General features: G+C 38.0%; 1 protein-coding gene across 1 annotated transcript in view; it reads left to right on the plus strand.

Moving 5' to 3' along the window:
• The window catches only part of NIBAN1 (niban apoptosis regulator 1), a 151,154-nt gene that overhangs the window by 44,937 nt on the left and 83,220 nt on the right, over positions 1 to 22,997 (plus strand). The window contains exons 2-3 of the mRNA XM_042977049.1: positions 18,772 to 18,902; positions 21,895 to 22,026. Coding sequence (XP_042832983.1) covers positions 18,772 to 18,902; positions 21,895 to 22,026 — 263 coding nt within the window. The remainder of the gene's footprint in view (positions 1 to 18,771; positions 18,903 to 21,894; positions 22,027 to 22,997) is intronic.

Raw genomic sequence — 22,997 nt, forward strand, 5'->3', positions numbered from 1 at the left:
TGTTTTTTTTGTTTTTTGAGAAAGAGAGAGAGAGAGCAGGGGAGGGGCAGAGAGAGACAGAGACAGAGGATCTGAAGTGGGCTCTGTGCTCTGACAGCAGAGAGCCTTATGTGGGGCTTGAATTCACAAACCTCGAGATCATGACCTTAGCCGAAGTTAGATGCTTAACCGACTGAGCTACCCAGGCACCCCTGTTAGTTTGTTTTTAAAGTTTGTTTGTTTGTTTGTTTGTTTGTTTGTTTAGAGAATGAGTGGGGGAAGGGCAGAGAGAAAGGGATAGAGAGAATCTCAAAAAGGCTCCACACTGTCAATGCAGAGTGCAGTGTGGGGCTGGAACTCATGAGAGATCATGACCTGAGCTGAAATCAAGAGTAAGATGCTCAACCAACTGAGCCACCCAGGTGCCCAGAAACATTTTAAATATTATGATTTTAGGGTAGTTGAATATTTAAAAGGGAATAAAAGTAATTATTTGTTAGATAGCCTGACTTTTTTTTAATTGGGTTTTTGGAATGCTAAAAATATTTTGTATTTTATATCATGATCAAGTGTGGTTGTACAATTATAAACATTTGTCAAAACTCATTGAATTGTACTCTTGAAATTAGTGAATTTTATTGCGTGCGAATTATGCTTTAGTAACACTGATTAAAAGAGTAAAGTATTTTGGGATTTAGAAAGGACTCACTAGAATTCCAAGGAGGGGACTTTCTATAGACAACCCATGACACCAAGGTCATAGTTGGGAGCAGAAATTACATTACACTGAACTGTTAAGGAAATGATTTTGTGTCATTGTATTTTACATGCTTATTGTACTTCCCAGTATGTGTGAGATCTTTCCACAGTGACAGTTACTTGTACGTGTGCAGGTGGAGTGGGACAGCAGCGAGGGCCTGGGGAAAATAAGGGAGTGAAGAAGGTAATCAGTGAGGATGGAGAGTGGGGGGGCCTGTTCCTTTTTCTACTTTGACCTGCATCAATTCATTTATTACAATTGTGTGCACATAATAAACATGTAATATATTTTGACAGTATCATGTGTTAAAATTGTAATATAGAAGCAAAAAAAATGAGAAAAATAATTAAGCCAAAATTGGTATTTTTATGTAATTACTGGTTTTTTAAAATTGGGACTACATGTTTAAAATAACCCAAGCACAGAGTTATAGTTGAGCTAAATCAATTGCTTATTTCAACTGTCTGAATGTTCTCGAAAATGATGGCAGAATTGATGCTTTTCCAGGGATTACTATTGATTACTACTACTCTTAAAATGACTGGATTGATTATGCCATGCTCTGGCAGTTAATGGGACACCTATTTGCCTTGATTTTTAAATACGAGTTTAATAATGCAGAATGGTTTTATATGTGTAGTTGTGTACTTTCTACCCAGGGTTTTTAAACCTTTCCTAAGCAGGTTATTATTTGTCTGTGTTGTTTCTCTGGAGAAAGTTTCTCTATTACCCATTTAAAAATACAGTATGTCTACAAAGCATAGCCCTTTATAAAAATAGAAGGGAAAAATTTCATCCATGGGCCTATTATTCAATGGTAACCACTGTTACTGTTTTAATATAGGTCCTTCCAGTCTTTTTTTCTCTGCCCATCTGGTTTTGTTTCTTTAACTTCTTTGTGATCTCTCTATAAAAGTCTATGTTCACTTTTCTGTTGGTGTTGCTTACTTTTATGATGTGCATTTTTACATGCTATGTTAGTTTCCTTTCACAAATATATTTTAATGTTTGCATTCAACTTAAAATATGCCATACTTTATTTCTAAGATCAGGAAATACATTACTTTTTTATGGAAGAAAATTTTTACTTGCTTCAACTTTTATATGACTTCAAAGTAGCAGATAAACTACCAAGTTTTATAACAATTCAGATATCTAAGGTCAAAGTACTGAATTTTTAAAAATCCCAGATGGTTATATAATCAAAAGAAAGATATTCTTATTTTACATTTAAATTGTTTCCCTTTAGGGGCTCCTGGGTGGCTCAGTCAGTTGGGCATCTGACTTCGGCTCAGGTCATGATCTCATAGTTTGTGAGTTCAAGCCCCGTGTCGGGCTCAGTGCTAACAGCTCAGGGCCTGGAGCCTGCTTTGGATTCTGTGTCTCCCTCTCTCTCTGCCCCTCCCCCACTCACACTCTATTTCAAACCTGAAAATTAAGAAAAAAATAAAAAATAAAAAAAATGTTTCCTTTATATTTTTAATGATTTAATGATTTACAAGTATTTTGAGGGGAAATACAACTTCTTTCTTTTTGTTCTCTCTTGATTATCTTCTCAGTCTCTTTAAATAGCCATAAACGACTAATTGGTTGAGTTATGCATCTTTGTGATAATCTAGTCATGGGCTGAGTTTCTTTCTTAAGATAAAGCCCTTGATTTTCCATTTTTACCCATCTTGTGGGTTTCCTACTCTTCAATCCCCTCTTGTTGACGGCTCAAAACCACTTCCTCTTTCAAGTTTGCCTCATTTCCTGTCCATTCATTTTCCTGGCTTTGGTTGGCAGGTCTTATTTATTTAAAACCATTATGTATATATATATATATATATATATATATATATATATATATATATATGTGTGTCTGTGTGTGTATGTATATATATAGGTATATATATGTATATGAAAATAACTATATATGGTATATATAAGATATATGTGATATATATATATGTGTATATATTCTTTTCTTTCTAGTCCTGCATAACTGAGACAAAACTTTTCATTTTTCCTTCCTAAGGGAATTTCCTTCCATCTGGAGATTATTTTTGAGTATGTGTGGTTTAAAAAATTGTTTTTTGGTTATTGTTTAATGTTTGTTTTATTTATTTGTTTATCTAAAGATTATTAAAGAACCTGTGACTCATAGAAGGCATTGTGTATTCAGATATATTTTATGCTCATTACCTAGGATGTTTACAGAATGTCTTCCACCGCCCCCCCCCAGGAAGTTCAAAGGCAGCTGCTTTGTACACCTCACCTGCTGCCATTACCCAAATATAGACAAGTCCAAGCACCACAGACACCCTGCACAGAAAACAGGAAAACAGATGACAAAATATCTCACTAATTTTCTTCTTAATGGTCTTTCTTTTAAAATTATTTCCAGCATAAATTTGAACCTTTTGTTTTTCTAATAGGTAACAAATTTCCAATATTCACGCTGTTTAAACTCAATTCTTTCCCCCTTCATGCTGAGTTGGATTAAATCAACCAATTATTTTTGTGACATGTAAGCATGGTCTTAATCTATATGTTTACCTTACAACTTTCTTTGTAAATGTATAGTTTTGATGATTTGCTCCCAGTGGAACAGTAAAGCTCAGATTGGATTTAGAGAAAAGGAATAAAGTGTTCCTGCTGTGAGCCTCAGGCTGCTGCGAGGTTAGTTTGATTCATCAACAGATGAGGACAGTCCAATTTGTACTAGGTATCTATTATCTATTTGTAGGATTTCTTTCTTTCTTTCTTTCTTTCTTTCTTTCTTTCTTTCTTTCTTTCTTTCAGTAGCTTTCATGCTCAACGTGGGCTTGAACTCACAACCCTGAGATCAAGAGTTGCATGCTCTACTGACTGAGCCAGCCAGGTGCCCCTGTACCAGATATCTAAACACTTAAGATTACCTATTTATTTAATTTTTTTTGCAATTTGTCTCATACTTAATCAGTATATAGCTAAATATATTACTTTCTGACAAATTATTATTTATTGAAAGCCTATCTGGTCCCCTGATGAGGGGAAAATAAACTCATAGTATGAAAGAAACAGTTTTGGAATAGAGTTTTCTAAAGAATTATAAAGGTACTTACAGGTTTAAATGTTGGTATAAATGTTCTATTTGTTTGGCAAACTAATTTCCCATCTGCTTTCCCCTTAGTCCTGGGAAGAGACTAAGAACAGGTGGTAGAGATTGAGAAGATGGGCAGGGAAAATGCATCCAGTATAGAACTAATATTGCTAATATTACAGTGTCAATCTAACAGATATTTATCAAGGCATACTATGTGCCTGGTGCTGACCTTTCTAGGCTCTTAGGAGTCAGGGACAAGAAATGCACTTTCAATGAGCTATGGAGTTATATAGCAATAGACAGTAGGAAATCTGTGACAGAATGTAGCAGAGGTTGGGATCGCAGACACACATGTGAGAATCATTGGGGTGTATACAGCCTGTGCAGTGGGATTGTGTTTCCAGAAAGAGTGGCTGATTAAGAAGCATATAGGAGGTGAGGAATCTGGAATACTGTTCAAGAGGTTTGATGGTGAAGGGAAAAAAAGAGCGCAATTGCCTGAGAGGTAGGTGAGTACTTTTTTTTCCTTCAGAACTTGAGCACATTTTGGGGCTTGAAGTAAAACCCAGTGAAAAGGAAGATAATGACAATCCAAGAAAAGGTACATCATTGATGGGGTAAGCGTTTGGAGGAAGTGGATTGGGATGTCTTCCTTTTGAGACAGGCTGGAAAAAGGAAAAGTATAGTGGACAAGGGATGAACTTGAGAATGGATAGGAGAGAATTAAGGTTTATCTTTATTTTCTGGAAAGAGGAAGTCTTCTGGGAGTAAAGGGAGAGTGGGGAAGGGAGCCTGAGGATACTGATGAAGGTGCAGTAGTTGCTTTGGAGAGTGGACAAGGCAGTCACCGAGCATGAGAAAAGGCTTGCTAAATAGTGCTGAGTCCAGCCCAGTCTGGAGCTCATTTGTTTGTAGTGGAGCCAAACAGACAGCTTTGCTCTCTCTTCTGCACTGTTGGGACACCTGCAGGGATGCTATTAAATACCAAACTGTCCTGATCATAAGACTCAACTGGAAGAATATATTGAGAAGACAGGATTTCCATTCAGTCTTAGTACATTCTCATTCAGTGGGTCTGAGGTAGGGAATAGAATTTTCTATTTTTCTAGATCCCTTAATTTTAAAAAAGAATATGTTGCAGTGACTACAAAAATTGTTTTAAAAGGAAGGCTTTTGATAAAAGGTACAGAAACTCAAGCTGAACCACACTAGTTTAATGAATCCTTAATGAAACACAAATCTTGATGTTTTTATTTAATAATGGACTAATTATAGTTGGGGGCAAAAATGGCAAACAAAATCAATTTACTCTATCCATATATTTTCCAGATCTGTTAACTAGGAATCTAAAGTCTTTTTCTAAACTGAAATAACCCATTTGATTTAATTCTCACATGTAATTAAAACGTGCCTTCATGTTGGGACTTAATAAACTCTAGAATGGCAATTGCATGGTATAATGAGGAATTTTAAACTTTGTTGCAGAAGATATGATTGAGTACATAGAAAATCCAAGATAATTTAAAGATAAATTAATTTAAAGAGTTTTTTTTCTTTTAAGTTTCTGGGTATAAAACAGTGTGGAGGTTCCTCAAAAAATTAAAAATAGATCTACTCTATGACCCAGCAATAGCACTGCTAGGAATTTACCCAAGGGGTACAGGAGTACTGATGCATAGGGCCACTTGTACCCCAATGTTTATAGCAGCACTTTCAACAATAGCCAAATTATGGAAAGAGCCTAAATGTCCATCAACTGATGAATGGATAAAGAAATTGTGGTTTATATACACAATGGAATACTATGTGGCAATGAGAAAGAATGAAATCTGGCCTTTTGTAGCAACGTGGGTGGAACTGGAGAGTGTTATCTAAGTGAAATAAGTCATACAGAGAAAGACAGATACCATATGTTTTCACTCTTATGTGGATCCTGAGAAACTTAACAGTAGACCATGGGGGAGGGGAAGGAAAAAAAAAGTTAGAGAGGGAGGGAGCCAAACCATAAGGGACTCTTAAAAACTGAGAATAAACTGAGGGTTGATGGGGGTGGGAGAGAGGAGAAAGTGGGTGATGGACATTGAAGAGGGCACCTGTTGGGATGAGCACTGGGTGTTGTATGGAAACCAATTTGACAATAAATTTCATATATAAAAAAATAAAGTTTCTGGGTATAAGACAAACATATCAAAGTTAAGAGCTGGTAATAACCAATTAAAAATGTAAAAGAAAAAAGATTCCATTCATAAGAACAAGACAAATCCATATGAAATTGGGTTTAGGAATAAATCAACAAATATGTGCAAAAATCTTCATGAATAAAAATGACAAAATGTCATCACAGAGCATTAAAGAAGGCTTGACTAAATGAAGAGATATGCCATGCTAATGAATGAGAACAGGGCTGCTGTCTACAATGACTCAGGATGTTCATAGCAGGAGGCTCCTAACTAAAGAAGGGTTAGCAGAGGTCAAAACCAGCCTGTGCTGCATTCTTCACTCATGTGAGGCTGGCTGTAGGAAAGGGTAGCTTTTCCGAGTTTGCACGTAAATGCTGTCTGGGCTAGCAGCAATCTTAGATGGGAAGATTATATCATAAAACTATCGGCGTCATAATAATCACAGATTCACTGTTTTTCCAATCAAAATCCTGACATTGTTTTTCTGTGGGACTTGACATAATTCACTCTATGGAAGAGCATTGGCTAAAGAATATCTAAGACAATTTGAAGAAGAACCAAGTGGGAAGACTTTACACTCCTGATGGCAGAAATTCTTATTTTTTTAAATGTTTATTTATCTTTGAGAGATAGAGTGGGGGAGGAGCAGAGAGAGAGGGAAACACAGAATCTGAAGCAGGCTCCAGGGTCTGAGCTGTCAGCACAGAGCCCAACATGGGGCTTGAACTCACGAAGCGTGAGATCGTGACCTGAGTTGAAGTCAGATGCTTAGCCAACTGAGACACCCAAGTGCCCCCAGAAATTCGTATTAACACTATAATAATTAAGACAGTATGGTACCAATAGCACAGGGATAGACAATAGACCAATGGAATAGACTAGAGAGCTCAAAAGCAACCTATTCAAATATGCAAACTTGGAATGTATCAGAAATAGGCACATGTTGGAAGAAATGCAAAATAAATATTGCTGGAATAATTAGTTATCTGTAGGGTAAAGGATGGATTCATGGCTCATAGTCCACACAGAAATTAATTCCAGGTTGTAAAAAGCCTGTGCTAACGTCCTTTTAGAAGAACATGAGGGAGAATATCATTATGAAGACAATAGCAAGGAAGGATTTCCTAAACCAGACACTAAAAACACAAACCAGAGAGAATAAGATAGTTACATCTGACTTCATTAAACTTTAAAGCTGTTCTTCAACACTGTAATCCAAGGGAAAAGACAAGCCACAGATGGGGAAAAGACAACGGAAATGTTTTTATCTGAGAAGGATTCATACCTAAAATTGACAGATAATGCCTATATATCAGTAAGAAGAAGATGTATGGAGAAAGGATGTGAATTCATAGAATAAGAAACCTGACTGGCCAATAAATATATGGAAAAGTGCTCAACTCACTATTACTTTGATAAATGTAAATTAAGGTACCATTTTCTACAGATCAAAATAGACAAAAATGTATAAGTGGGACAATACTTAGAGTTTCTAAAGATGTGGGAGGAAGGAAGTTCTTATACTCTGCTGGTAGGGTGTGAATTACACAGCTTACCACCCCCCCCCCCGCCCCCCGCCGTCCCCCAGAGAGAAATTTGGCAATATCAAGTGCAGATGAAGATGCTCGCACTTTGCCCCAATATTCTATACATACACTCTAGAGAAACTAATGCTTATGACCCATATACATTCACAACAGCATTGATTAGAAGAGCAAAAGAGGAAATAAGTGAGAGGCCCATCAACAAGGAGACAGATAAATCATGAGATGTGTTAGAAGTATAGATATCCGTTAAAATGAATACACTAGAAATACATATCACACATATACATGATATACATATACATGACATATACGTGATCTACCTATCTGCCTTAAGCAAGCTGCAGAATGACAGGCAAAGTTGTCAGAAAATATGCATAACAATGCTATTAGTTATACATGGATATATGTATTGATATTTACCTATGTTGTAAGAATCTAAAATGACTTACAGGAATAAATACCGCTTTGAGTATAGTGGTGCCTAGTCATGTTGTGGGGCAGGGTAGAGGGGGCTACAAATGTGGCTGTAATGTTTTGTTTAATCTTTTGTTAGCAAATATGGTATATGTTAAGATTTTGTTTAGCTGGATGGTAGGAATATATATTCTTCACTTTATGTTCTATATGCTTGAAATTGTTCATAATTAAAGAAAACACAGACATAGGCACAACCTTCTTATTAGTGGCAAAACATCTCACCTCTTGACTCATATAAAGTAGGAAACAGAGAAGAGGGCAGAAAAACTTTGTTGAAGACATTTCAAATATCATGTGGATGATAGGCCTGGTTCACAGCAGTACCTTTTAACCTTGATTTGGTACAAAACACATTCTTAATCAGTAAATAAGAAAATCTACCTAATTAGTGCATTTCCCAGGGAGCCTTATGTTATTAGTCAGCAAAGACTGTAGCTTTAATTGAAACAGTGATGCCATTTAATTGGAACACCTGAATGAGATTAAGGGGTGCTCAGTTAAGGTCAATTTGTTTCCCCTGTGCCCAGAGCCTTGCTGGGTCTCTGCCTTCTTGCTGGCAACTTCTGCCAATTGGGATGTATCTGAGCCAAATGCTTTTACTGTCCTTCATAAATCATTTAATGGAATGTTTTAAATACAGATTCCATGTATTTCCGAATGTATTCTGAAAGACATTGGCATGCTGATTGTACTGATAAATTTAGAACTCATTATATTGAAGCACTAGACATTTGCATTGCTTTTAATTTGTTACTGACCCAACGGTTTAATATGTATAGATTAAATGAAATAAATTAGTAATTGTTTTGGGACTCAATAATGTATTTGGTTGGTTATATCTGTATTAGTCAGGGTTCTCCAGAGAAACAGAACCAACAGAAGAAAGAGAGAGATATTTTTTTAAATAAGGAATTTGGAAAAAAAAAATAAAATAAAAATAAAGAAAGGAATTGGCTCATGGGATTATGGAGGCTGATGAGTCCCAAGATCTGAGGTCAGCAAGGTGGAGACCCAGAAGAGCTGAAGGCTAGCTCCACTATGAAAGCCAGCATGCTAGAAGCCCAGGAAGAGACAATGTTTCAGTCCAAGTTGAAAGGCAAGAAAAAAAACAATGTCCCAGCTCAGGGAAGCTAGAAAGAAGGAAATTCCCTTTTGCTCAACCTTTTTGTTTTATTCAGGCTTTCAACTGATTGGATGAGGTCCACCCAACATTGGCGTTGGCAATCTTCATTTTTTATTTACCTATTCAAATATTAACCTCATCCAGAAACACCCTCACCGACACATCCAGAGTATCTGGGCACCCCATGGCTCAGTAAAGTTGACACACAAAATTGGCCATAACAAAAATCTTTCTACTCAAATTTAAGATCATTTCACAAGGCTTCCTGACAATATGGTTTTTATTACCAAAGATTATTTACATTCCTCCATTAATAAAAAAAGGAGTGCTTGAATTCTTCTATAAAAATCAATGTAGTATTTAGTAGGAAGAAGAACTCTGCTAAAAGCACTGACACTGACTGGGGTGCCTGGGTGGCTCAGTTGGTTAAGCGTTTGACTTTGGCTCAGGTCATAATCTCACTACTTATGAGTTTGAGCCCCACATCAGGCTCTATGCTGACAGCTTGGAGCCTGGGACTTGCTTCAGATTCTGTTTCTGTCTCTCTGCCCCTCCTCTGCACTATCTCTCTGTCTCTCAAATATAAAATAAAACATTTTTAAAAATTGACATTGATTTATTTAAAAAACTTTTTTTAATGTTTATTTATTTTTGAGAGAGAAAGAGAGGTGAGCAGGGGAGGGTTAGAGAGAGAGGGAGACACAGAATCCAAAGCAGGCTCCAGACTCTGAGCTGTCAGCAGAGAGCCCGACGCGGGGCTTGAACTCACGACCCGTGAGATCATGACTTGAGCCAAAGTCAGATGCTTAGACTGAGCCATCCAGGTGCCCCCCAAAATTGACATTGATTTAAAAAAACATTTTACAAATGTTCTGTTACTAAGTAGTTTTATGACCACGGGACAATTAATTTCTTGATCTGAAAATAGGAGGACATTGGAATTTATTATTATGATCCCACCTAGCTCTGGAGGTCTGTAACTTTGATCTTTCCATTAATATGTGGAAGTTGGAATGTGATTGGCATTGGCAGATCTGTGCTACTGTCCAGATGAAGTCAAGTTGCTTTCTTAGGGATATTGTGGAAGGCAGTCCCAGTTATTTATAGTTCTTTTTCATATTTAATTTCCTTGGTGCCTGTAATGACTAGTTTAGAGTAAATGAATCTCACCTGTGAGGACTGGACTCCAAACAGAGCTAAACTTAGAAGGTTTCAGGACATTTGTTAAGGACCATGTAAAATCACTTTATAGAAGAGCAATTTCCATAGAAAAAATGGGGTTTCCATAGAACTTGATGCTATCTAAATAGTTATTTCTATTAGAGAGTTAATGGGCCTTTTTCTGTCTCCTTTTTTAGAGCATCACATATAATCGCTTTGGATAATTTTTCACTAATGTACATTACACAAGAATATTTTAATTTAGTGATTAACTATTTTGCTGGCAACAGATTGTCAAAAAAGCATGTGATGAGCTGTATTTTAGACTGTGCTAGATCTGACTTTATTATTGGAGATACTTGGGTTGTTATCAAGAAAATTGTATTCAGAGGACACAGTGCCTGACTGAATTAAGTGGATAGGAATGAGAACCATTTTGGCAGTTCTTAAATTCTTGTGAGGATAAGTTAGAGCATGCTAAAATAATTTTCACTAATGAGTACTTTATCTGCCTTGTAAATAGTCTCAGAAAGTTAGCTAGCCTACAGAAATGTTAACTGGTTTATGAAGTTCTACCTGCACCTTCCTAAGCCTAGCATTATCATCTTTCATTTTCCTAGCCAAGTCACTCCTACTTATCGTTACCCATATACCCAGACTAACAAAACACGTATCTGGGCCCCAAATACAGTTCTCTAAAAAATGCACTTTTTTTTACACGAATGGTATAGATTCTTGAGAGAGAAGTAGAAACTATAGTGGAAAGCATTTCAAGCAAATATACTTCTGTGTGAGGAAAAGAAAAATGGAATGAAAGAAAAAAAGAATATAATTAGGAAAATAAAGAGAAACCTGGAAGAGACACCAGGACCTATTGTGTTGGAAGGGGAATCACTTAGTAAAATTCCTAGGCTTGTTGCCTGGTTTATTTTAAGTCTGGCCTGATTTCTTTTAATGTGCATATTGTGTTCATTTATACGGTCGCAATCTCAAAGCAAAGAATATTTTCAGGATTCTGGAATAATCTGAGAGCCTCTGATAAAATATGTGCAAAAAATTTTAATAACTATAATTAGACTCAAAAGGAGCAAAGGAAATCTCATTTCAGTTTGTGAATTTCAGCTATGTATTTCTTCAAAACCAAAAAAGGCTGTCTAATGGGCAACCATGATTCCTTCTGAATTCATACTTCTTGTGATGCTTTCTGAAAAAGTAGCTGTGTCAGATGGGTTTAATTTTATTTTTCACACACTTTCCTCTCATATTTATGAAGAAAAAGACAGCCAATCTGCAGCTTCCTTTGGGGACATTAGACAGCTTAGAGAAGTGGCAAAATAAACAAGATTTATTCTCATCAGATGTGTCATGGGAAAATTGGAAGCATGCTGTGAGGTAATGGCAAAATAATCTTGAAAATTTCCAAGCACGTTTTTCCAAATGAAATGAAATTTAAAGTTAGCTTTCATCTAATTATGGCTAAAAAAAAATGCATACATAAAAATACAGGTATATTTATATACATATCTATCTTCCAACAATACTATTATAATTTCTTCCTCTAAAAAAAGAGGAGGGCAGACTTAAGGTCTCAAAGTTCTAGAAAGCTGTTCACTGGAATAGCTGACCACAGGGATTTTAAATTTTCCCTTGGATAAGGTAATGGGCATTGGAATGTATAGCATGGTAGTGTTTTTCCCTTTCTTGGTGTCTCCTCCATTTCTCTTACTTTTATTAACCTGTGAGGGTATTGTTCTACTAAATCCCTAGTATAGATGGGCACCTTAATTTATTTCGGTGCTGTGGTCATTTGTAGAAAACATTGTTCTTATTTCTGCTGTTAACCTTCAAAATAAACCTGCCAGTTATTTTACCAGAAAAAGATGGATTTTATTCAGGAATAGCAGAGAATTGCAATCTGGGACAAGCAAGCTATGGCAAAATCATAAGCAAATCCACTGAACAAAGGGGAGAGGAACACTTTTTTTTTTTTTAATTTTTTTTTTTCAACGGTTTTTATTTATTTTTGGGACAGAGAGAGACAGAGCATGAATGGGGGAGGGGCAGACACAGAATCGGAAGCAGGCTCCAGGCTCTGAGCCATCAGCCCAGAGCCTGACGCGGGGCTCGAACTCACGGACCGCGAGATCGTGACCTGGCTGAAGTCGGACGCTTAACCGACTGCGCCACCCAGGCGCCCCGAGGAACACTTTTTTATAGAGGTAAAGGGGAAGTTGGGAAGGCTGTCATAAACAAAAAATCCATTGGAGTAAACTGGGAGTGGAAGTAGAGTGGTTTTTCATTGGCTGAGTTGTGACTTTCTCCCATTGGCGGGGCTATTGCTAGGGGAGGAGGAAAGCTTTTCTTCTTCCTGTTGGGATAGTAAAGTAGTATCCATCAGCTAAGTCCATCTATTCCTATTGGATTTGCAATTAATGAAGAGTGGTAGGGTTTGAGAGTTCCCCTGCCAAACCTCCTGACTCTGTTTTAGTTAGGTTTTCCTTTTTGAATTTTCACACTGTTCACCCACTGGAGTTGGTGTCTGGCCCTTACATAGCATCTGTAAGTACATGCAGATTCATGGAATGCTCTTAACAGGTCAAGCTTTGTGGCCATATTAAAGATACTGGGCCCATTTTTAGAACAGGGATTGCAAAAAATTGAAGGTCTTTAACAGTGCAAAGGCAAGTATATTGCAAGCCTAACTCAGAGTTTTGGATCTCTATGAGTTTTGGAAACGAGGAAACTGTTCTTTGTTTATTCCTAAGCTTGTCTGTTTTCTATCCAGAGGGTCCTGGCATGATTTTGAAATATTTAATATAAGCTCTTGGGAGAGTTCTATGTTTCTCTTCTGGGTATTAATATCTGAAGTAAATCATAGAGAACATAAGTTGGTTTATATATTTCTTGTTTTTAACACAAAGTAGAGTTCCTGCCAGATAAATTTCAGAGAGTTGATGGGATTAAGGCTGCCCATGAAGAATTTTTTACTTTTCCTTTGGAATCTGTTCAAAAACATCACTGTGCTTAAGCGCGCGCGCGCACACACACACACACACACACACACACACACACACACACACCATTTAGTTCAATTATGGAGAATCCAATTTATCCCCATTCTCTAAGGCATTTACTGGAAGAGAGAGTCCTTGGGCATTATTCTGTGTAATTAGATTTTTGCACCTTTGTATTGTGAATTGGGATTTCTGATTTCTCCACCCTAAGGTGCACAGTGATGATGCTCAGAAGCCTGAGACTATAACTGATGTTATAATTCATCAGGACTTTTAAACTTTTATAATTTAAGAAACTCTGGGGGAAAAACAATAGTGAGTATTATATTCTATTTTATAAATATTTAAAATACTTTATTTTTTAGAGCTACTTCTCTTATTCCCCCAAATTAATCTTTTTTTGTGTGTAATGTTTATTCATTATTGAGAGACAGAGACAGAGTGCTAGTGTGGGAGGGGCAGAGAGAGAGAAAGGGAGACACAGAACCCGAGGCAGGAGCCAGGCTCTGAGCTAGCACAGAGCCTGACGCGGGGCTTGAACCCACAGACCGTGAGAACATGACCTGAGCTGAAGTTGGATGCTTAACTGACTGAGCCACCCAGGTGTCCCCCCCCCCAAATTAATCTTCACCAGAAACCTCAACAGCGTTTATGAAAATGTGTCAAAGGTTTAATTAATCCTCTTCTAATGTCTGGATTTGGCTCGGTTTTCAGGAAATAGCCACTTTGTTAAAATAAATCCATTTTCTAAAAATGTTTGTATTTTTCTTCTTCATAGTAACAATAAAAATGTGACATCTGAAAATAGTGATTTTTGGAAGGTAATATAGGGAAAAAAACAAAGATGAAATGTTAAGTAAATAAAACTGGGCACAAAATATAATATTCTCAAACTATTAAAAAATAATTATAAAAAATATTAGAAGGAAATATAGCAAAATAATGTTTGGATTGTTTATATCTTTCACTACCTATCAGCTGTTTTTCTAAAAGTATTTGAAGCAGGGATAAATCTCTATATTTCAGAGAAGATTTTAGAATAGATTATAGTTGTATTGACAGTGCAGATGATGGGAAAACTAGAAATAATCCACTATAAACGGTATCTTTCAAGAAAGAAAACTAGTGATAAAGACTAGATTTAAGTTGAATCACTACAGATCTGGAGGTTTAGCAAAAAAACTTCTAGAATAAAAAAATATACAAATCTATTCAGACTTCATGTAAGTTTTACCTAGACACTTATATACTTCCCATGATTACAGACTGGTCAAGAAAAATAAACAAACTAAGGAAGGTGTTTGTTCGTAAATAATTCTCCACATCTAATTTCATGGACAAAATTCATCTAAAAGCTTAAAAGGAATTAATCAGGGGGCGCTTGGGTGGCTCAGTCAGTTAAGCATCTGCCTTTGGCTCAGGTCATGATCTCATGATTGATGAGTTTGAGCCTCTTGTCGGGCTCTGTGCTGACAGCTCAGAGCCCAGAGCCTGCTTCTGACTCTGTGTCTCTCCCCGCCCCCCTCTCCCTCCCCTGTTTGTGCTCTCTTTCACACTCAAAAATGAATAAACATTAAAAAAATTTTTTTGAAAAGGAGTTAATCAGTAAGAGTCTTTTTTTTTGAAAAAACAAATGAGTTGAGCTTTGAAAGTGTATATTTTTAATAACAAATATTCAAGTTGAGAATTGGGCCTTTCTCCTTTCTGGGGACATTGGCATGGGTTTCAAGATTATGATGCATTGTACTTTGCTTTATTCTTAAATATTTACTCAACCATTCTTTCATTCATTCAACAAATATTTGCTAAGTACATAAATACAATATATACCCTTGGAGGAGAGATAAGCTATATTTAAACAGCTGTAGCAAAGTGGAGCACAGTTTTGGGAGAACACAAACGAAGGTGAGATTGTTTCCACCTGGGGAGAGCCAAAAAAGCCTCTGTTAGGGTTGGAATTTCCATCTGGGCTTGAAGGATCTGAAAGTGACTGGCAGGGTGTTTGGCGGGAGAAAGGAGGGGTGAAGGCGTGTACAGGGAACAAGGAGATTTCATTTGAGTAGGAGAGGTAGAAAATAAAGACAATTGGGGCCAGATCACAGGGCCTTTGGTACTGGGCTAAGTGGTTACTATTCTGGGCAATGGGGAACTGTTGAAGTTTTTATGAAGGTAGTGACAATGATCTTGTAGCAACGTGTCAGATGAAACTTGTCAGACCAGGACCAAGAGGATTGTACCTCTATGACTATGAGGAATGCCTCTTATGGTTTTCAAGAGTTCCCTGGGAGCATTAAGGGCAAGACTTGGATCTGAAGGACAATTTCCTACCCTACTGTCTGGGCCTTGTTAACTTGTGCTAGCTTTCTCTTGAGAGGAACCATGGTGGCCAGCTTGGACTCAGCCTCTCATGTTCTGCTCCGTCAGCCCTGGACTCACTCTGGCCACTCCCCAGAATCTGTCTTGGCCACACTGACCAAGCTTTGGCTTACTTCCCATAATCCTCCAGGCTCTGTGTATCAGCACTGGCATTCCCAACTCCCACTCTGGCTTTGACTTTTTTGTTCCTCTTTTGGAGCTGAGAGCTAGTATGCTTTTGGTGGTTTTTTGTTTTTTGTTTTGTTTCGTTTTTGTTTTGTTTTGTTTTTTTCTGCTGTGATTAATAATGCAGATTAAGAGACTTTTATGGTGTTGAAGCTGTACTGGTTTGGGTGGGGGCAACAGGGTGGATCAACAAATATTGTGGGAATAGAAGTGACAAGATCCAGGGACGCTTGGGTGGCTCAGGCAGTTAAGCCTCTGACTTCGGCTCAGGTCGTGATCTCACAGTTTGTGGGTTCAAGCCCTGAATCAGGCTCTGTGCTGACAGCTCAGAGCCTGGAGCCTGCTTCAGATTCTGTGTCTCCTCCTCTCTCTGCCCCTCCCCTGCTCATGTACATGTGTGCTCTCAGTAACACGATGAGATTGCTCCTCTGTCTTCATTTTATACGAGGAGGGGAGTTAACTTGTGTAAGGCCCCACTGCTGGTGAGTAGCTGAGATGGCACCCAAAGCCATGTTTGTCTGACTCGAGAGTCCATTTTCCTAACCACGGTGGTGTTTTGCCCCAACACCAGGCTTTTATTTAAATGCCAAGATCCCTACTTAGGTGTTCCTTTGTTTGGGTTTAGATAGGCTTAATCTAAAATCGAGATACATTTTGGGAATCACTTGAGGTTCTTTTCCCCCTAGAACTTATGATAGTTAGCTGTTTCATTCACATTTTGAACCAGTCGTTAGGTTAATTACCATAGAAAGCTGTAGTCCCTTTTTTATAAATGCTGCCTGGTGGAAGATGTGTTGGTACTCAAATCACAGAAGCATTTTTTCTCATACATTGGGAGGGAGTGGTGGCATCATAACACCTCAGTAGAGGCAGGGCATCCTTGACTGAGGCTTTGTGATGTGGCAGGAAATCAAGTTTCAAAGCTTTGTAGAGCTCATCATAAAATGGCATCCACCTTCTTTCATTTAAATCCAAGTGCTTGCAAGAGTGCAAAAATTAGTGTCATAAATTAGCAGGCTGCCCTTCTGCGAGACAAAATAGTGGTCACTTGGACCCAAAGGGCAGATTTTGTTAATTGTTTCTATGTTTCGGTGAGGTGAGGCTCATTCTCATTGTGGGAATTCCTAAAGATATCCCACTCCTATGTAAGAAAATTATAGACAAGGATATAGAATTTTATTTCTTATGCACTATATAAAAGCTAAAAAAATATTAACCAATTAGATAATTATAAAGCCTAAGTATATTAAAGTATTATACAAATACTGATTAATAGTAATACCATAGACTCACAGAGCAAGCAAAAGCATGCTGATTCAAATTATAGGAGCTTTTATTTGCATTTCTACAGAACCTATTATTAGTGGGTCTCAACACACCTTTCAAGTAATAGTTATTAAAGCCCACAAGTATGACCAAAAAAGGTCATTTTATTGAGGGAATAAGGAAGAACTCCCCCTTTCCTCATACAGAGTAGATCTAAATGCCTGATCTAAAGTAGGATTCTCTATAGAAAGAGTATTCATACACTATGGGTGTCTGGGGCTATGATTCCATGCGTATAGAAGTTGGCAGCTATGAATTCAAGGTTCTCATATTGAGTATCTCAATCTATGTGGTTAGAACTCTTCACTTATTTTTGAAATTTTATGTGTATAATAGCTCTAAACAATTCTTGCCAGTATATTTTAATATTTCTCTGTGACTATATCAAATTTGAAAACAAAAATTATGCGAAGCTCACATGAAAATATTTTAAAATATTTTGGAATTGTTATATCACATTAATTTTTATCTCAAGATAATATCTTATTCCAAGGACTAACAGCTTGTAAGCACAGCCAGTGAGACCTGTGTTTATTTCTCTACTTTGTAGCAAGTCCTTGAAAGGTGAGGATTTCTAATCTGTCTGGGAATATTCCTTTGCCTTTTCTCCCCTATTTCTTTTTCTCCTTTCCCTCCTTTGCAACTTAACCTACTCTCTAAAGCTAATAAGCACAGGTTGGAAAAGTTCAAGAATATTTCTAGTGCCTGACCCTCCTCTTTCTCCATCTTGAGTCCTCAAACTACCCCTCTTCCCCCCATGATTGATCCTAAGCTTCATTTTCTTCTGGTGCTAAGTCATCATAATGCAGTTGTTGGTCACTATTGTAAGGCAGCTGTACTTCCAGGGTTGTACTTCAATGTCATGTAGATTTCAATAAAAGCATGAACTAGTGAGTACTTTCCTTTATAGTTAGGGACACTGGACCCTGGAGAGAATGAGGGACTTGACTGAGAACATCCAGCTGATTTCTGTCTCCCTGGAATTGGGACCAAAGCTCAGGTCTCTAGACTCTTAAAGTGTTTTCCTCTACCTCATAGTAATTATATAAGGCTTTGAGTCACACAAAAAATTTAAACCAGAAACATAGGAGCAGAACTAGAAGAAACAGTTGGTTGATTTTATCCAGGGCTGTGGCTCAGTGAGATGAGGTGGAACCTCAAGGATCGAAGGAAGAATGGAATGATGTGTGTGCAGAGTTGAAATGGTGGCCCCTGGGATTACTGCGTAGGAGTTGGATGACTGGAGGTAGAGGGGAATGAAGAACAAGCTGGAGTGGAGAACCGGATAAGGTAGAATGGTAGTCATATAGGGATTTAGAAGGATGACTGAGTTTATAGCCAAGGCAATGGGTTGTTGACGTAAGATGAAGAAAAATTCTATTGGTTACTGGATGGATGGTCCTTAGGGACAGCAGAGACTCTCAAGATGACGTCAGAAGGGGAGGGAGAGATACAGGCACGTATGGCATGTTGCAAAGTTCTCAGGAAATGTGAACTAACAAATCCCTGGTAAACAGTGGTATTAGTGGGGTAGATATGTGTCTAGTTTGTAAGAGATGCCACATTTCTAAATTCTAATTTTCTTATTTTTTCTAGGGAAAACTGAGGCTACCATCAAAAACTTCAGTCCCTTCTATAGTCGTCAGTACTCTGTGGCCTTCTGCAATCATGTTCGCAGTGAAGTGGAACAGCAAAGAGATTTAACATCACAATTTTTGAAGACCAAGGTAACCCGTGGACGTTTGGTTGACAAATATCTCCCACTGAAGAATGCTTTATAACATACCATGTTTCAGAAATAAACAGTAATTTGAATGGCAGTTCAAAAAAATCTGTCCCTAAGAAAAAAATCTGTTCTCAAATCATTTCATGCTCAAAAAACGTCATTTGCCTGGAAGTTAGAATGTGTGATTCCTTGCTGATGGTGTAATCCATATGAAAAGAAACCTAGCATGGTCAGTTTTATTGTTTTTCCCACACTGATGCTTTAATATCAGGAAATTGGACTTGCTGTTGTGAGTGCAATAAAAAAAAAAGTCATAATTTCAGTGCCTTGGACTATGGGCATTTTTGTTTTGGTCATTGATCAACCGTGATCTTCTCTTCTAATCCCCTAACTTACTCTTTCTCCCTTGCTCCATCATAATAATTACCTACAACCTCAACAAATATTTATTGATAACCTACTGTGTGCCAGGCCCTACTCTAAAAATTGGGGATCAAGACAAATTCTCTGCTTTCCTGTTTATATTCAAAAGTAGAAGACAGTAAACAAATAAATAAACATATATCAGGGGATATCAGGTGCTAATGAATGCTTCCAAGAAAAATAAAGCAGAAGTCTTATTTTAGAGAAGATGGTCAGAGAAGCCCCCTGTGGAGGTGAAATTTGAGCAGACATTCAAGTGAAATAAGAGTAGGTAGGCTGGGTGAATATCTGTGGGATAAGGAGCAACAAGTGCAAAGGCCCTGCAGGAGCCATAAGCACATCAGGAAGGCTATGTGCTGAGAGCAGTGTGAGCAAGAGACAAGGGATGATAAGTGACTACAGAGTGAAAGGGAAAGACCAGACCATGTAGGAGCTGTAGACTGTGATAAGGGTTTCTTTTTTTTTTCTTAAGTTTATTTATTTACTTTGAGAGAGAGAGAGAGAGAGAGAGCGCGCACAAGTTGGGGAGGAGCAGAGAGAAGGAGAGACAGAATCCCAAGCAGGCTCCATGCCCTCAGCACACAGCCCAGTGCAGGGCTTGAACTCATGAACCTGTGAGATCATGACCTGAGCCGAGATCAAGAGTCAGATGTTTAACAGACTGTGCCACCCAGGCACCCCAAGTGTTTTTATTTTAAATGTGAAGAGAAGTTATTGGAGGGTATTGAATACAAAGTGACTTACAATTTTAGGCGACTTCTCTGGCCTCTCTGCAGTGAATAGACTATGGAGAGGGATAAGAAGGGAACTTGGAGACTGGTAAGGAGGGCCCGATAGCAGGGCAAGAGAAGGGTGAAGGCAAACTGGACTTGGGAATCACGAGTTCTCTTTTGACCATGTAAGTTTGAGATGGTTATTTGATTTACACCCATGAAAATATTGAATGGGTAGTTGAATTCTCTCATCTGCAGCTCAGTGGAGAGGTAGAAACTAGAGAATAGATATTTGGTAGCTGTTAGCTTATAACTGGTATTAGGCCATGGGACATAATAAGGGAGAGTATCAATAGAGAAAAGAAGATATTCCGCAACCAAGCCCTAGAAAAGGAAAAGGATCCAGCAAGGTGGATGGACAAGAAATAGTCTGTGCAGGAGGAGAAATTCAGGAAAGAGGAATGTGCCAGAAGGCCAATAAAGAAGGGCTTACAAGAAAGAGGGAGTGATAAACAGGTCAGATACTGCTGAGAGGTTGAGTGAATTGACCAATAGATTTAGCCACATGAGTGTGTAGGGATAACTGAGTGTTATCCCCATAAAACAGTGATTTTTAGGGAGTTTGTTACTCACAATGTAGGAAGTTTGTTAAAAACGCAAAGTTTGGTCCATAACCCCCAGAGATTCTGATATAGTAAGTCTAGAGTAAGGCCACATTTTAACAAGCATATCAATTGATTTAAGCAGCCCAGGTTAAAAAAAATGCACATAAAACTATAGAGTTCAGCCTATATATCGGTTCAATCTCATTTAAAGAGAAGAGTGAGATTCTCTCTTACCTGTTAATGAGGCAAGATAGGAAACTGCCTCTTTATCTGTCAGGACAGAATAAATTCAGAAGGCAATTTAGTTCATCCCTTAGCCAATTCTTACAAAGATTAGCATATCTATCTTTTCCATATGGTTCATGTAAATTTTGCTTGAGAGTGGAGGGATACGTTTCTAGAGGCACTTTGATTTTTTTAATAAAGGGAAAATAGATGTAAATTCAGTGACATGTGCAAGACAGGAGGCCCATTCCTATATTCTGAGATAATACAGGAATTATACCATGAGACAGGATGTGAATTATTCCCTACACAGTTAACCCAAAGGGAGACCTAACTGAGAATCTAACAGAGACTCCCCTACAGCACGTATGTCACCAGGGTTAAGGAGAAATCCTCAGACTGTTTACTTAAGTACAAAGGTAGAACTGAGGTTTGCTGGCTTGCCTGCTCGATCTTCAGCCAGAGGGCAAACAAGGTCTCCTTGAGGAGCATGGGGATGTGTTTACAGCCAGGATCCTCAGGGCTTTTGGATCTGGGAAGCCCATTGAACACTGACCCTCAAGACTACACCTGACAGTGTGATGAACAGGGGAGCAGCCTTTTAAATCTCCTATTTTTGGGCATATTCAAGGTATTGGGGTAGATAGCCACAACTCACACTTAACTACCTCACTCCCTCTCTTCTGGAGTTTATGACGGATTCATTAAGTGCCACATATATACAAAGCACAACCTTATTCCTATAATCCCGATTCTACCATCTACTTCTCTTGTTGTAGCCTAACAGAGGGAAATGGAAGTCACAAAAATATCAATAAGACAAATATTTGCATTTGGTCAGAGGGAGTAGGAAGGGGAAGTGTGGAGGGAGGTGGGGAAACAACAATTTTCTCAGGATCTCACAAGATCTCAACTACCACAAGATAGTTTCCTAAAATAGTCCTTGAACTGCCATGCACAGACTTAGTTGGTAGCATGCTGTGTTATCTTTTGTTGTAATAATTAATTATATTCACCTTATTTAAAGCCACCACTGGAGCCTGGAACTGTTCTGTATGAAGCAGAGCTATCACAGTTTGCCGAAGACATAAAGAAGTGGAAGGAGCGGTACATTGTGGTTAAAAATGATTTTGCTGTGGAGAGCTATGAGAACAAAGAGGTAAAATATTTCCTAGTTTTCACTGGTTCTTGCACCATTTTCAAACATGGGCCGGGTTGATTGACATGCCCTCTCCTTTGAGACTGATTCGGTCAGTAAGCACTCACTCATGCAGATACTCACTTCAGTTAACATGTTTACTGAATGCCTGGTATATGCCAAGTGTCCTAGAAGGTTCTGAGCATATAACAGCAGCTGAGAAAGATGCTTGCAGTCTAGTGGGCAAGGTAGACTTGGAACAAGTAATTGCAAGTGAGCCTGAAGATAAGTTACACTGAATGACCAATGCAGGGGCCTTTACTCTGATCATTCAGCTTCGAGATCTTTTTCAGTCACTGCCTGATATCTCCCCCTCTCTGCTCAGTGTCTCCATATCTTCCTACTGTTAAGCCTCCTATGTGACAAGCATCTGAGGAGTTAACTTACTAAGACTATGACTGAATTTGCCTGGTTGCTAAGAATTCAGACATTTCCATACTTTATGCCGCTTACACTTAATGGATTTCATTTAACTTTTTTTCTGCTTATCATATTATTTTCCTATAAAATAATTAGATTATTAGCTAATATAATATGTCTGCAAACTACAGAGAAAATGAGGTAACGTGTAAAGCGCCTAGCACCTGAGAGGACTTTAGTCTTTATTGGTTCCCATTTTTTTCCCCATGGAAGGAAGTAATTTGGCCTAAGAGGAAAGAACCCTGGGCAGTGAATTTGAAAAACTGAAGTTTAGGTTGGGCCTCAATTAAAGTGGAGAGTCAGGCTGAATGATCCCATTGGTTCCTTCCAGATCTCGCACTGTACACATTTTTAGTTTACATCGATCCTCAAGCTCCTTTTGAAATGAATGGTTACTGTTCAAACAGTTCAAGGTAGTAACAGGTTTAAAACTGCTTTCTTGACTCAGTTCAAGAGTACTTGGCACAACCTCCATGGATACTTTGAGTAATACTTCTGATGCTAAATCATTA

The sequence above is a fragment of the Panthera tigris genome, chromosome F3 (assembly GCF_018350195.1).
Source record: "Panthera tigris isolate Pti1 chromosome F3, P.tigris_Pti1_mat1.1, whole genome shotgun sequence".
NCBI lineage: Eukaryota > Metazoa > Chordata > Mammalia > Carnivora > Felidae > Panthera > Panthera tigris.